General features: G+C 40.8%; 1 protein-coding gene across 4 annotated transcripts in view; it reads left to right on the top strand.

Annotated features, from left to right (window-relative positions):
* LOC127978728 (zinc finger protein 40) overlaps positions 1-14,585 on the top strand; it is a 56,556-nt gene extending 41,971 nt beyond the window's left edge. For 3 of the 4 annotated variants that reach the window (XM_052583598.1, XM_052583599.1, XM_052583600.1), the window contains 7 exons: positions 417-470; positions 4,188-9,895; positions 10,001-10,137; positions 10,227-10,402; positions 11,090-11,191; positions 11,987-12,531; positions 12,784-14,585. In XM_052583598.1, coding sequence (XP_052439558.1) covers positions 417-470; positions 4,188-9,895; positions 10,001-10,137; positions 10,227-10,402; positions 11,090-11,191; positions 11,987-12,531; positions 12,784-13,935 — 7,874 coding nt within the window. In that variant the 3' untranslated portion in view covers positions 13,936-14,585. Of the gene's footprint in view, positions 1-416; positions 471-4,187; positions 9,896-10,000; positions 10,138-10,226; positions 10,403-11,089; positions 11,192-11,986; positions 12,694-12,783 lie in introns of all 4 variants that reach the window. The other variant, XM_052583601.1, reaches the window with a different exon arrangement.
* Positions 14,586-16,112: the final 1,527 nt, after the last annotated feature.

Here is a 16,112-nt window from a genome sequence, read left to right as displayed (position 1 = left end):
GCATACAGTAGATACAAACACACACACACACACACACACACACTCCTGCCTGCTCTTATATAATAATCAGTAATTGCATTCTAATATTGGGTATATTCTTAGTATGCATATCCCTCCCACACATACAGAGCAGATGATAAGAAATTTGAAATGTCTGCTGTACATGTGAAATATAGGGAAGAAAGGTCAAGTGTCTTTTTATGGCCATTACTGTCTGTAATTCTATTATATTTTTATAAAATATTTCTAGTATTGATGATACTGTGTACTGTATATATAAAGAGATACATTTCTTCTTCCATATTTGACACACTTTAATGTTCTGTTTTAAAAGCTGAATTTTGAAATGCCACATCATTGAGCCATTATTATTCAATATTGGATTTAGCTAAAATAAAACTCTCTGTATTTTTCAGATAAAATAGAGGAGGCACAGAAGGAGCTCAAAGACCCCAAAGTTGTGCACAAAGGTAGGTTCATCATATAAAACAACATTCCTTTCAAATGCAACATCAACAGGAAGCTTCTCTCTTCATCTCCTTTATATCAAGGATGTACAAGCTCATTTGGGTTTAAAGGGGAATAGCTGGGTTTCTTTGTGCAGCGGTTGAATTGATCTGTTCATTACAGCTATCACGTTTCAAGGCTGTCTGCGTTGAATCCAGTGCAAATTCCAGAATATTGTTTCAAACATACCTTGATTGGGCTTCCCAAAGCAAACACCCATTTGCTTGTACTGGACTGCATCTGTGACCATGTTCTCTGGTCTGCCAGCATGCTGCTTTCAAATGTGTACTGGATGTCCTGCGGGGTCTCCAGAAGTTCCAGGACCTCTGTTGGTCACAGCATTTAACTCTGCTGCACTTGCACTCTGTGAATAAACCTGCCACACTGTACATCATTAGCTTGATCATAAGAAAAATGTAGGAGCAGCTATTTAAAAGTCACGTTTCACCAGCATGCATGGAAAAACAGCATAGATGTTACATAATAAGCTGGAATTGAAACGTGTTATGGATTATGTAAAAGCAAAAATGAAAACTCTGAAGTGAATAAGCTGTTACAGTCGTTGTTTATATGAGAATATGGCACTATGAAGCAGCACCTAACACAATGTAATAGTGTTATCACGGTAGCGAAATTTCAGTATTCGTTACCGATACCAGTGAAAATCCACGGTTCTCGGTACCAATTTCGGTAACAAAGCAAAACTCAAAAATATGGTAATTAAAAGAAAAACTAAAACAAATGCCATTTTTTATACTTATTTACAATTGTGTTTAAAGTTTTTCTACAAGTAATATAATTATAAAAAAACAGTAAACCAGTTTCACCCAAATTTAATTTGTCTTTTAATTAATAAAATTTTAACACATTTTATTATATGCTATTAAAATTAAAACATGGAATAAATATTGTGCGATTTATTTCTTTTAAAAAAAAGTTTTATTAATTTTTTCAACAGTAGTAGCAGTATCACATACATTCTACAAAAAAAATAGTAATATTTCTAGCACAATGCCTTTATAGAAAAATGAACTTTTATTTTGACCGGTTGACGTGAATACCTTTATGTCTCCAGTACATGCAGGATTCATATTTCAACCAACATTTGCGGCTTAACATTTACAGATACTGGTCGATATGGAGATTTGATTTGATTAATTTATGTTAACTTTGACAAATTCCGTGACTGTCCATATTAAAATGTAAGGTTCATTATCATGACTGGATTTTGAGATTCCGTCCTTGTTTTCTGCTTCGCGGAAATCAAAGCAATGTATGCGTCAAGAACCGGGTTGACCGGGTACTCAGTACCACCGGTACTTAAAGAAACATGGTACTGTGATATTTATTTTTTTTTGCACCAACTTGGTACAGAAGTACCGGGTCTTTTGACAACACTACAATGTAAATAAATGTAATCTTTTGTTACAATAATATGACCATACTCATCTACAATGGTAGCATGAAGGTTGTTTTCTGCTTCGCGGAAATCAAAGCAATGTATGCGTCAAGAACCGGGTTGACCGGGTACTCAGTACCACCGGTACTTAAAGAAACATGGTACTGTGATATTTATTTTTTTTTGCACCAACTTGGTACAGAAGTACCGGGTCTTTTGACAACACTACAATGTAAATAAATGTAATCTTTTGTTACAATAATATGACCATACTCATCTACAATGGTAGCATGAAGGATTCATTTTGCATATTGTATGTTCAGTTTACTCTGGCCCTATTTTTCTTACTGGTCATGTTGGGACAGGTTACATCATAATGCAACTGGTTTAAACCACTTTTAAAAATACAGCAGGCAGTGATGTCAGAAGTCATCTCCACGTTAATCCTGAATCCGTTAAAGGCAGTTAATTAGCTCAGAGCTCAAGGATGTCCTCACATCCTCTTTCTGCATTCTCTAGAAACATGTAAGGAAGTTTGTCTGTTGATTACTGACTTACTAAGGTTACAAACAAAATAAAATTAGATTGAAGTATTGGTGAAATCCTAACAGGCCTTTTGAATTTCTGGAGACTTCCTGCGGCATCCAGGAAATGATGACTTTGTAGTTCTAACACCTAACCACTTCTCTCCACCGACCATGCCAAGCAAAGTAAAGAAGGGAAACCCTAATAAGTGCAGGGTTGCCACAGATGTTCAGGCTTGGTTATGTGTTTTGTAACTACTTGGCATCATGCACACAAAGAGCCTTCAGTATAACTTTAAGACCACAGGGAGTCAAAACACAGCAAAACACAGGTGAACTCTGCCCATCAATGAGTAAATGTGGACAATATTCAGTTGTGTATGTACTTCGCCATGTTTCCATTTCCAAATTAAGAGTGATTTGTTTTCTGCCAGTTGTTGACTTAGGTGCTCAGGTCTTACTGCCCAGAGTATCTGGATCATGTTCAATCCAGGGACAGATTTAATTAATTTACAAAAGGTTTTTCATCCACATAAATACCTACATGCAACTTATTTTGTATTGTCTTTCTCTGCCAATTGACCGAAAGAGAATAGAAAAAATAGAACAAGGTAAGGCTCATCCTAACTAACACAATTACAGTATTGAATGAGGTGTAGGAGAGCAAGTTAGGGAGGGTTGGGAGAGGGAGAGCAAGAGAGGGATGGTGACTGAGGGCTGAGAAACGGAGAGTGGGTTTTGTACATAATGGTGCGTGGGCCTCAGTAGCAGCTCAGGAGATCTTCTAGATTCCAAAACAGTCTTGTCTATGTGCTAGCTGTCAGATGCACTGGTGCAGCTTATAGAGACCTGGGTTTGCTAAAAAAAAAAAAGGATTACTTTATTTCATTGTAAATTGAAGAGCTTCATCCACCTTACAATTCATCAAAACCCGTTGCTTAGGTATGTTTTGGTTTGTCTGATAATCGCAAGATTTTTGCTGTTGTTGACTTGTCTGTATTTCATTTTGGGTAATTTGTTCTGTTAAATATAGAGTTTATCTTGATGTTTCAGTGTTGTAGAAAGTGCAGTCTATGATTTGGTTTTGCTTACGTACTTTGCATGATGAAAGGTATTCTGCTAGATGAGGAGGAAATGAAAGCAGAAAATAACAGACGTGTTTGTTTTGAAGATTGTTAGGAAAATGCATGGGCAATTTGTGTGTTGAAAGATGATATAAATGTTGTCTACAATCATATATCAATCAATACAAAGATTTGTATAATTTTTAGGTCTTTTTCTGTGACTAAGTCATAAGATACACATTCTATGTTATTGTGCACTACACTGAATTGCACTGTCAAAAATAAAACATAATTTTTTATTAAAATAATTTTATATTATTGTAATATATCAAAAATGAATTGCGTAGATGCCAGTTGTTTCAGCTAACATTCTTGTTATAATAAAAATTCGAAGGATGAGGTAATCAAAGGACATGATTTATTTTATTTTGAGAAATAAAAAATTATATATTTGAAAATATGTATTATTTAACCTTTACAAACCTCTTTGATGAATTGTCTAACCCTATTGATTTTTTTCTTTAAGGTATAAGTATTTTTTAAGTAACATTTGTGGTTGTTCATAAAAATGTATGTATTTAAATATTTTTTTGTTTTTTTATTTTTTTTAAATCACAAAAGGTATTGGGCATAATGAAGAATTTTTGGGGGGATTATTTTTATTATAATTTTTGTTTTTTGTTTTTCCTATAGACATAAATGAAAGTACTGGCAAAAGCTCTGAAAGCATCAAAGGACTGAAGAGGAAAAAAGTTGGGGCACAAAACCAGCTTAAGAAAATACCCAAATCTCCTGTCAAAAAGCAATCACAGAACAAGAAACCCATTTCTCCAACTATATCTTCCGAGGAAGCCACACCCTCCTATTCTTTTTCAAGCAGTCCATCGCATGGATTGCCTGAACCTCAAGATACTGAAGATGCACCACAGGATGCATCTGGATCAAAAGCAGTAAAAGTGGAGCACAAGGATTTATTAACTTTAGAGCCACAGGCTCTGAGCTGCAAAAGTGCTGCAGAGGAACCTTGTGCTTCAAGGCCTGTGCAAACAGAAAGCTGGTGTGGCAACGCCAGCAACAAAATCGCATCTCCTTCTCACACAAGTGCTCCCCTTGAGGTACTGCTCAAGGCTATGGAGCCAGATTTCAATAAACTGACAGAAAGGAAGAACAGCAGTCCAATAGGGCATCTTGGAAAATCAGTTTCCATTCCTGTCACTTATTCAGACTATGCTATGACTATGCGTCCTGTAAATTTCAATGTCCAGTCACAACCCTCCTTTGTGCCAGCATTCAATGCAGCCAAACAGTTCTACAGCAGTGTGGCATCTACAGGGCAACACACAACACAGCAGTATGTGAACATGTCAGGAAATCGTCAGCAGGACAAACCAGGATTCCAGAAAAGCTATAGTGTGGGTCCTTCACATACCTTGACACACGCACCTGTTCCATCTGGATCAGGTGGCTTCCCTCAGAGCCAGCCTCCTGTTGTTCAAACATGCCAGTCTTTGTCAGCCACAGTACCAAACTCAGTTCAAGTCCCTGTAACACCAGGTTTCAACCCTGTTCAGATGACAGCTGTAGTCAACTTCGGTGCAAGCCAAGTATATGATATCTCTGCAAAAGATCAAAAACCAAAAAAGCAAGGGAAGTATGTCTGTGAATATTGTAAAAGAGCTTGTGCCAAGCCAAGTGTGCTTCTAAAACACATACGGTCCCACACAGGTGAGAGACCTTACCCATGTGTGACATGTGGTTTTTCATTTAAGACAAAGAGTAACTTGTACAAGCATAAGAAGTCTCATGCGCATGCTATCAAACTGGGTCTGGTAAAAGACTCCGGAAGTGGATCCCTCTCTCAAGAGTCAGACAAAGGCCTTGCCACACATTCTGATGTGGAGGAAAGTGGGGACAGTGATGAGGAAGGTAGTGCAGCAGACTTAGACCCAGACTCTTCACAAAGCAGCCTGACGGCATTGTCTGAGAGCAGTCTGCAGAGTGCAGGCATGGTACCAGGAAGCCAAGGAGAATCGGAGCCTTTGCTGGTGTTTGAAACTCTGAAACCACAGGTTTCTCAGAAAGGATGTGAGCCAAAGGTCACTGCTGCTCTCCCTAAAGTGGTTGTACACCCTGTAAATGTTTCGCCTTTGCGTGCAGACAGCCCAAGAGTTACAGATTTGGCACCTGAACATGCCACAGCCCAGAGGCAACGGGATTTCCAGACAGCAAACATAAGGTCAAATGTAATGGTTCTGTCCTCACTGAAAGAAGTGGATTGCACAAGTCCTCTACAAGATTCAGTCAGTGAAGATGAAGATCAGCATTGTAAATCACCACTAGGAGGCAGCCATGCCCAGCTACAAAGGCAACAAGCAACTGATTACTCACAACAACCACAAGGCAAGTGTCTTCTTAGTCCTCGGAGTCTTGGAAGCACTGACTCAGGCTACTTTTCACGTTCTGAGAGTGCAGATCAAGCTATGAGTCCCCCAAGTCCTTTTGTTAAGATAACTCCGCCAGCAGAAACTGACATTACAAAAGCCCCACAAATTCACCCTTCCCCAGTTGTGGCAACTGTCATGCATGTAGCACCTGTTGAGAAGCCTCGGGTTCCTTCAGGACAAATGCGTCCTCCATTAGAAACCAAAGCTCTATCTCTCGAGGAGCGTATCTCAAAGCTGATCTCAGACAATGAGGCTGTTGTGGATGACAAACAACTAGACAGTGTCAAACCCAGGAGGACTTCCCTTTCACGAAGGGGTAGCATTGACTCCCCTAAATCTTACATATTTAAAGACTCTTTTCAGTTTGATCTAAAACCACCGGTAAGAAGATCTAGTTCCAACTCCGACATACCAAAATCTCCATTCACGCCCACAGACAAATCCAAGCCAGTTTTTCTTCTTTCTGTACCACCTCAGTATCCGGCTATGGACTGTTTACCAATTACAAGAAGCAATTCGATGCCTACATCACCTGGTCAGTCAGCTCTCTTCCCCAGTGTAACACCTCAGCCTCACCCACTAAGGATCTGTCATTCATTTGATGACAAGATTAGTTCACTAAATGATGATGTGTTCTCTTCAGCTCCTTCTACTCCAAACCCTGCTGTACATCCTCGTACACTAGTGAGACAGATAGCAGTTGAGGATTTGTCCACAAATGATGGTCATGTTCTTATCTCTGTTCATTCCATGGATGAGAGTCATCATGGACCAAGTATTACACATGAACTGCGAAGTAAGTCTTTTGAGCATGCAACAGAAAGAAACCGAAAACCCCAGCAAAACAAAGGGACAATGTACGAATGTGAGACTTGCCGTAACCGTTACAGAAAACTGGAAAATTTTGAAAATCATAAGAAGTTTTATTGTTCAGAACTGCATGGTCCAAAAAACAAGCCTATGCATGCCAGAGAAATTGAGCCAGAAGTTTTCAGACGTGGAATTCAGCAGCCCCTTTTAAACAGAAATGCTGTAATTACCGGCATTGTAGAGCAACCACTCATGGTAAGAAAAAGAAGGAAAATTAAAAGTGTTGGAGATGATGATGACCAGTCTCCAACTGAGACCACTCCTCCATGTTCAAGAAGTTTTGACTCCTGCCAGACCTCCACAGGTTCGATAGGACAACCTTATTCTCAACATACGCAGTCCTTAGGTAACACTGCTGTTTTAGGACAAATACAGATCATTGGCAGAACTACAGAATCACAGGAGTCAAGACTATCTCCAATAAGAGAGGCTCAGATCAGCACACCAAATAAAGAAAGAGGAGACCTCCAGAGACAAGGAAGTGGAACTTCAGTCATTCGACATACCAACTCCCTCAGCCGACCAAATTCTTTTGAAACATCTGACTCCATTGACAGGTCATCTCCAGTTGATCCTGTGGAAAAGGAAGTAAAGAGCTCTGTAAAAGGTCATAAAGAGACCGCAGTGAATTTATCTTCACAAAGTTACCATGACAGAATGTCTACACCCAAATGTGCCAGTCAAGGAATGGAATCTCATGGAAAGCAAAGCTTTGCCATTACTAGTGATGGCACACCTGTACAGCAATCACGACTTGTACGGCAGAACAACATTCAGGTTCCTGAAATCTTAGTAACAGAGGAACCAGACAGAGATCATGAAACTCCAGTTGTAGAATCCACAGAGAAACCTGCAGAAACATTCAACTGGCCTCAGAGGAGTGAGAGCTTATCTAAACTGCCAACAGAAAAACTCCCCCCAAAGAAAAAGCGCATAAGACTTGCGCAAATGGAACACTCTTCTGGTGAATCTAGCTTTGAGTCAAGTCTATCTCGTAGCCTCAGTAGAGACAGTAGCTTGTCAAGGTGCTCTAGTATTTCAGCATCTTTTGACAGAGATGATCCACCAAGATCTGACAGTCCATCAAGGGCTGATAGTGTTGGGAAGCCACCAGAAGCTCAAGGGATCCCTGTAGCAAACAACACTCTTGGAGTGCCAGGCATGATGAGACGTGCTACCTCAGAACAAATCAGCTGCACTCAGTCATCATTGGAGATTTCTTGTGACTACCGTAGCAAATCCTTTGACTGCAGCAGCATGTCACCCAGCAGGCCTTTGTCACCAATGCAGACTGCCCTGCCAAAAATGACACATTGTCCTCCAACTACCCAGGTGCCTCTCATTGAAAGAAGAAGGGGTCCTCTGGTACGTCAGATGTCCTTGAAGATTGCACCAGAACCTCAGTTTCCAGTGAAACAGACTCCCCCTATTCAAAGAGTCCCCTTCACTAATGAATGCTCTGGGTCCCAACCTAGATCAGTAAATATAAACACATCTACACTTGTTCAGTCTGTTGATCTACATTCTGGAGAGGCCCCTCTACCGAAAAATGAGCAAGTGGTTCAAAGCATCAACCTTGGAAGCCAAACCCAACAACCCCAAGTTCATGGTCTTCCACATCCATGGCATCAGACCTCAAGGGTTGTGGCATGCCATGTGCAACCTCTGGTCCAGATGGTGGCTGGTCAGACAGATGTTCAGAAGAGCTCTGATGAAAAAAATAAGAGCTTTGCACCTAAATACCAAATGAATTGCCCTGTTCTAAAAACAGTCCAGACATATTCTTTAGCAGGTGTACAAGGCACGCAGATCACTTTGCCAGTGATAACTGTACCATTGGCTAATGAAATTAAAGTCCCTCAGTCAAATGATGGAATGCAAAATGTCTATGTAGCACAACCAGGTTATCAGGCTGTAATCAAAAAGCCCCCAATTGTAATGCCTGCTGGTCTGCAAGTGGATACAGCGTCTCATATAACACCAGTATCTACGCCTTTACCACAGATTCTGATCACCCATGAGCACACCCTAGCACCTGCTTCTGTGGCTTCTAAGGTTAACTTCCCTACGGTCCATGTTGCAAACTGTGATTCAAAGACTAGACCAGAAATTCAAGCTCACAGGCAACCAGGGTCTGTTGATATACAGATGAAAAACAACAATATTAAATCTACTGAACAAAACAAAACCACTGAGCAAAGCATCTTGTCCCTCAGTTCACTGCATTGTACACAAAAACTGATATCTGCAAATTTATGCCCCCAAGAGTCTCCTGCCTCAAGTAAGCGTATGCTCTCTCCTGCGAACAGCCTGGACATTGCTATGGAAAAAACACAGAAACGGGCTAAAGATGAGCATGGAGCTGCATGTCTCACTGATGGTAGATCTCTAAACTATTTGAACTCAAAGATGTCAGAAATGACCAGGCAGAGGAAGTTAATGCTGGTTAGACAGGTTTGCACCACAGAGCCAGTGGATAGCCCAATTGAGACTGATGCCCCAGAACAATTGCCAGAGACTTCAGAAGCTGACAAGAACACCCAGACACCAGTATCTCAGACAACAACTGAGGTCAGTGAACAGCAAATGGAGAGCAGGATACCTACCACAACACTTGCAACATGTTCTTCACCCACAGTTCAAAGCTATACCATGCAAGAGAATTCCACTCTGAAGCCACAAGAAAAACCTGAGGAGCACCGTTGGTCTCCATCCAAATCTCCTCTGAGGCCACCAACATTTCAGGGACAGGTGAAGTTAGCTTCTTCTGTGTCTGTTGTCAACACCAGAGACAGTCATCGCCTGTCTTTCCCTAGTCTGAAAACAGCTACAACCTTCACCTGGTGTTTTCTCATGAAAAGGAAACCCCTCCATATTCAACAGGCAGACCAGAGGATTTCTGCCTACTCTGCATGGGTAGTAAACCCCAACAATCCCAATCCATTGGGTCTTCCCACAAAAGTGGTCATGTCTTTGTTTGACTCCAAACAGACATCCAAGAAAATATACTACACCCAAGCAAAAACAACAACTTTGAAATCTGACATCTTGACCTACTCTGGGAAGCTGAAGGACATCTTGCCAAAAGTAAGAGCATTTTGAACATATAGTTTGATATTTTACATTTGAATGCATTTGTAATGCATTGGTACATGCATGATTAACATATTCTTGTATTTTGTATTGCTTCAGGTTTTGATTCAGCAAAGATCTATGCCAACTGATAATAGTGGAAAAACAAAACCAGAGACTCAACCAATTAATCAGACAGAGTCAGACAGAGATTCTTCCAAATCTGAACCCCAACGAGTGAAGATCTTTGATGGAGGGTTTGTAAATCTCATTTGTTTTACCCTACTTCACCAATATTTAACAGAACATTGTGTTCTGAAGTGTGCTATCTGTGGTATGTTTTCAGTTACAAGTCGAATGAGGAGTATGTGTACGTTAGAGGGCGTGGAAGAGGAAAGTACATCTGTGAGGAATGTGGAATACGTTGCAAGAAACCTAGCATGCTGCGGAAACACATCCGTACTCATTCGGACATCCGTCCATTTCACTGCACGCACTGCAACTTCTCTTTCAAAACCAAAGGTGAGTTCTGTCCCAAACACTGATTTGAAAGCTAAGTTATATTAAAAATAGTTTTTTCCCTCAAATGGTAATATTAATTTATTACAAATAATAAACAGAACTTATACAAATTGTTTCAAATAATAAATGGGATAAAAAGATTGTTTAAAAAAAAAAAAAAAAATATATATATATATATATATATATATATATATATATATATATATATATATATATATATATATATATATATATATATAAGTACCTCTGGTTCTTGTCTTCCAACAAAAATGGCCAACTTACACACTTTCATAAAGAAAAATCTAAACATGTTAACTTGAATGGTTTCTTTTTTTATATATAAAATGTGTCAGGATTTAAGAACAGTCAGGTAATTTAGATAAGTCTTAGGGATGGGTGGATATTATTTCTGTTCTGTTCTTTTTTTTTCTTACCTGCTCTTTTGAAGACTGTGCCTGTTCTCTTAAAAAAGCCAGTATGATTCATCACAGTTGAACTTCCCACATGGCACTGCAGAACAGCACACAGTGTCATACCAGCCCACGTTCCTTAAAGAACTTCTTTATCAGATACTCACCCATTACATAGAGCTAGTGCTTAGGAACATGACATGCTTATGTAAACCACTCCCATGCCCTGTATCTGCCTCCCACTTTAGTGACCTCTTTGTTCCCTTTAACTACACAGGGAACCTAACCAAGCACATGAAGTCCAAAGCCCACAGCAAGAAGTGCATGGAAATGGGAGTTGCTGTGGGTATTATTGAGGACCAGGACACCGAAGACTCAGGTAGAAGTCTCTTACGTGCTTTTGGAAATAAGAGTCACAGTAATCTTAACCAGACCATTGAATAGGGGAGTTTATTTCATAAGGACCAACACCAAACCAACTAACTTGAGAAAGCAGAAACTATTTGTTTAGACCATTACATAGGCTATTCATTTTTAACAACAGAATCAACCGGACCATTAATAGGCTTACTAATAATAGCACCATCTGCTAAATGTGGATTGTCCCTGGCTATGCTCTGTTGCAGTGATGATCAGTGGCAATGCCATGGTCCAATTAGAGATTCTAAACGCAGTCTTTTTCCTTGTTAACTCTTGGTGTATGTGGGCGGTATACACAGCGTTTACTGCGAGGAAATTGCTGCATCTAATTTTAGCAGGAAAGAGAGAGAGAGAGGCTGTGAGCTTTCTCTGGTTTCAGTTACAGAGAGCATATTTGTTTTCCTCTCACACAGTTCCACACAAGCTGTCAAGCACAGGCTGCATTTGTGGTCTGAGGTACTAATGTCTTCCCTATATAATATGATGGGTATTTCTAGACCAATCATCCCTTTTTTGCTATGCGGTAGATATGAAAGCTATATCTCTGAAAAGTGAAAGCTGTTGAAAAAACAAACATTACTTTAAAGATTCAGTTTAAATATGTCATCTTTAGGTCACACTATTTAGGTCACACTAGGATTGTGAAAAGTCCTTGGGAGAATTTGCTCTTTTATAGATGTATCCGCTTGGATTGGCTGTGCTATATTACATGATTATTCCTACTCTTTTTGTTAAGTTGTTTTTTTCCCCAAAGGTGATCGAGGAAGACCAGGAAGTGCTGACAGACAGGACTCAGATGGTGATGACTCTGATGGCCCAGATGACGAAGATAACGATGGGGAAGAGGAAGACGAGGAGGACAGTCAGGCAGAGTCTGGCCTCTCTGCAACACCCTCTGTTTCTGCAAGCCCACAACATTTTCCTGCTAACCAGGCTGACATGGTTCCTAGCTCTCTGCTGGCGAAGATGTCCATCAGCCCAAATCTTATCCCAGCTCCCCAAACTCAGCCTCCTCAAGCTTCAGACTCCCAGACTTCAGACAGAGAGTCTGTGGCTATGACAAGTCCAGTTTTGTTGGTCAGACAGATGTCAATTTCTGCATCCTGCTCAAGTCCTGGCCCTTGTCCCACCTTTTTCACTTCCCACCCTGCCCCTGCCTCAGAATCCCACACATCTGATACTGACTCTGTACACATGATGAGCCCAGTGTCACCTTGCAGGCAGATGTCCATCGACTACCCTGACTTTGATGATCCCCCTAGTCCCCCAGTGCCAGGCAAGGGTGGCAAGCTCAGCAAGGTGAGACCCGTGTCCTCGCAGTCATTGTCTTTCCCACCATGCATCCCTCCCTCTCTACATGTACACCTCACCCCATACCAGTACCCGACCCCATATGCATTCCAATGTCTTGAGTCTCGCATGCCTGGCACGTCAGCAAAACTGCTTTGAATGCATGAAAAGGTGAATAGAATTTTAATGTATTCACTGTCTGCTATTGTTGTGTTGTTTGACAGTGTTGATAAAAGTATTCATAATGTTTTTATTTAACAGGAAGGAGTGTCAAGCACCATTTCCCAGCCTGCAAATGAGTGCAATGGCAACGTTGACCGTGGTACTCAGACCTCTTCTGACCCTCTTCAGGGAACCTTGCACTTTCCAAATGCAGATCTGATCCACAAGCCCAGAGTGGAAGCCACTACTCATCTCTTCAGCCACCTGCCCTTGCACTCCCAACAGCCCCCTCGTTCCCCATACAGCATGGTACCTGTGGGTGGCATCCAGCTTGTTCCCGCGGGCTTGGCTGCTTACTCCACATTTGTACCCATTCAAGCCGGACCAGTCCAGCTTACCATCCCTGCACTCAGTGTGATCCACAGGCAGACTGGAAGCCCTCTCCCAGCCCCCAGCACCTCGCCCCGGCCAGAGGGTTCCCCGACCCATCCGCTGGTAGTTCAGGAACCAGTCAGCAGTTTACTGCCTTGTTTCCCCCTGGGCCAAGTGGCAGGGCTTCAGACACTAGGTGCTCCCCAAACTGCCCTGCAGCCTGTGGGTTTGGAAACCTTGAGCGTGTTGGGTTTAGCCAACTCCACCCAGCTGGTTCCTCAACAGAGTCTGCCATTAAATGCTACCCTAGGCTTACAAGTGTTGGCAGCTAGCCCTGCCCCTCAGTGCAGCACTGCTTCCCCAGCACAAATCCCTGGCCTGCAGATCCTCAACATTGCCCTGCCAGCACTTATACCATCCCTCAGCCCCCTCTCAGCTCTCAGTCCACTTCCTGCAGCCCAGGACAAGCCACACAGCCCTGAGGGTGTAGCATCTGTACCTCCACCAGCACAGGTTGCAGAATCGCCACCAGCACCTACTTCTTCAGCCAGTCCTCCAACAGCTAATCTAGGAGATGTTCCTACAAATGCAAAGCCATCCACAGAGCCAAAACAGGTCTCTCAAAACAGCCCTAGCGCTGGATCTAAGGACACAGGGGGTGCTGAAAAGACCACAGCCATGATGGACAAACCGAAAATACCACCACAACCATCTTCTCCCTCATCCTCTAATGAGAGAGGCTGTGAGGTTGCACTCAAGGTAACAGCAGGTGGGGCTAGTGAAGTGAAACCACAGCAACCTGTCTTTAGACAACCAGTGACTGATGACTACAATGAAGCCTCCAGTGATGATGAGGATAGACTTGTCATAGCTACCTGAGAGTCCCAATAAAAGCTCTTTCTTTTCTTCCTATGAATTTCTTTCTCTTTCCACCTCTTTCTCCTTCTTTTTTGTATAACTTTGTCACTTTGTAAAACTGAAACACTTCAGGAAGTTTGCAGCACTGCAAGCTTTCTATAAAAGCACATTTTCTGACAGTCATATTGTATGTGCAATCATAAATGATGACCAATTATTTTATTTTATACTTTTTTTGTCAGCACGAGACATTTTTTCTTTTCTTTTTGTACATGTTGTATAGACAATTGTGCCTTTTGGAGTTTCTCGTTTAGAAACCTGTATATAATATCTTATAAATCTAGTAGTTATCTATTTGGAAGTTAAGTTGATATGGAAGTTAAAGAATGGAGGAAATGTTTTTTATTTTTTAAATGTTTTCTTTTTGAAAAGTTTTATGTCTCTCATAAATTGATGGGGAAATTAATGTTGTACTGATATATAAACATTTATATGGCTTTTGGGGGGCAGTATTCTTGTGCACAGATGTTGTGGTCAAGTATTTATTATATTCCACCTGGTGCCCATTTTGAACTCCATAAGTCCATAGGTATGAGTAAAATGGTGGCTTTACATTTGCTGTATCTATACTATCGACAGTATCAGTAAAACCTTGTTTACAAGTGCAGAAATGCCTCTGAAGTCTCCTTTTTTAAGTGTTGTAATTAGCTATTTGATTTATCTTTTTTTCTTCCTTTAATCAATCCTGTAGAAAGGGTTGTTCCCGGGGCTCTTCAAGACTCTTGAATTTTTTTAGCAGTTCAAATCACTAACGCGGAGCTTGGAGTGGCCAGCAAATGATGTCACCAATCCGTTCCTTCATGAGCTTTTAATGACTACGACACTGTCCTTGTCTCAAGAGGCTTGGAGCAAAAGCTCTCATTACAGCCTCAGAATGACTCATTCAGTTGATAGTATTGCTGTTGCCTGCCGCTGCACTCCACCAAAACTGTGACTCAATAACGCCACCTGCTGGACTGGTTGTTTTATTGCATACAGAGGAGTGCAGGGCACATCATGCAGGAAGGTGGGGTGGTGGAGGATGTTGCTTAGTTACCCAGCCCACAGAAGAGTATGAGAGTGGGTGAGACTCTCTGAAAACAGCTCCGAACATTCGGTCCTTCCAAACCTGATGAATTTAGCTAAAGTGAGAGTAGAACATTAAAACTCACTAGTGAACACTAAACGATTCTGCAATGGGAACGACATTCCTGATTTGACCATAATGTTGATGTGTATGAATTTTGAACTTTCCACCTCATTCTAATACATAAAAATACTTTTTCTGTCATCGGCAAATGTCAATGCATGTCTGCATCAGTTGTATTCTGTAGAGGGGGAAAAAAAGTTTCATCATTAGGACCTGTTTGTGCAGGCGAAGCTTAGCCTTGTCTAGGAGTATGATGTCAGAATATCTGAAAAATATTAATGCAGTCATGCCACCCTTGCCTGAGGAGAACAACCCTTAAAAACAGAACTGCATTTTTCCGTAATTGTCCTTAATACGGCATCCATATTCAGCTGATCTTAATAGATTGCTTTTATTGTTGTCCTAATTCTCTGTCTTCGATTCAACAGGCATGAACAGGCTACACGTATGGAATCTTTGAGCTGTAATATCGAATACATTTTTGGAGCGGGTGGAGGGTAGCCATTTGTGAGCGTAAACTGGCCTGAGTTTCGATTATCTGGGTTTTCCATTGGGCAGGGACAGAGCTAGAGGCTAAACTCCTGCTATTGTTGCTTAATATACTTCATCTGCAATGATTCATAAACAACAAAATGATTTGAAATAACTCTCTGAATCTAAATCAATTACAATTACAAACTATTTGATTAACAAATTACATTGTGCTAAAAAGCCTATACTGTTTAATAGCAGGTAAATCTGTGACAATTTACCCCATTTTGAGTTCTCCCGTTGACCTTTACTTGACAATATGAATATGAATATGTTCAATAGTTTTTTCGCCACCAAAACTTTTAAGTAAAATAATGATAATAATAAAATTATATTTCGATTTACCTACACGATGAAACTTAATTATCCCCAGTCTACACTATATACAGTAAATATATAATCAGTGTTGTTGGGAAAGCTACTTCGGAAATGTTATAGGTTACAGATTACAAATAATTATTTTAAATGTTACTAGTAC

Source organism: Carassius gibelio, chromosome B19 (assembly GCF_023724105.1).
Source record: "Carassius gibelio isolate Cgi1373 ecotype wild population from Czech Republic chromosome B19, carGib1.2-hapl.c, whole genome shotgun sequence".
Taxonomy (NCBI): domain Eukaryota; kingdom Metazoa; phylum Chordata; class Actinopteri; order Cypriniformes; family Cyprinidae; genus Carassius; species Carassius gibelio.
Note: the sequence above shows the minus strand (reverse complement) of the source record. Positions and strands in the feature narration are given on the sequence as shown.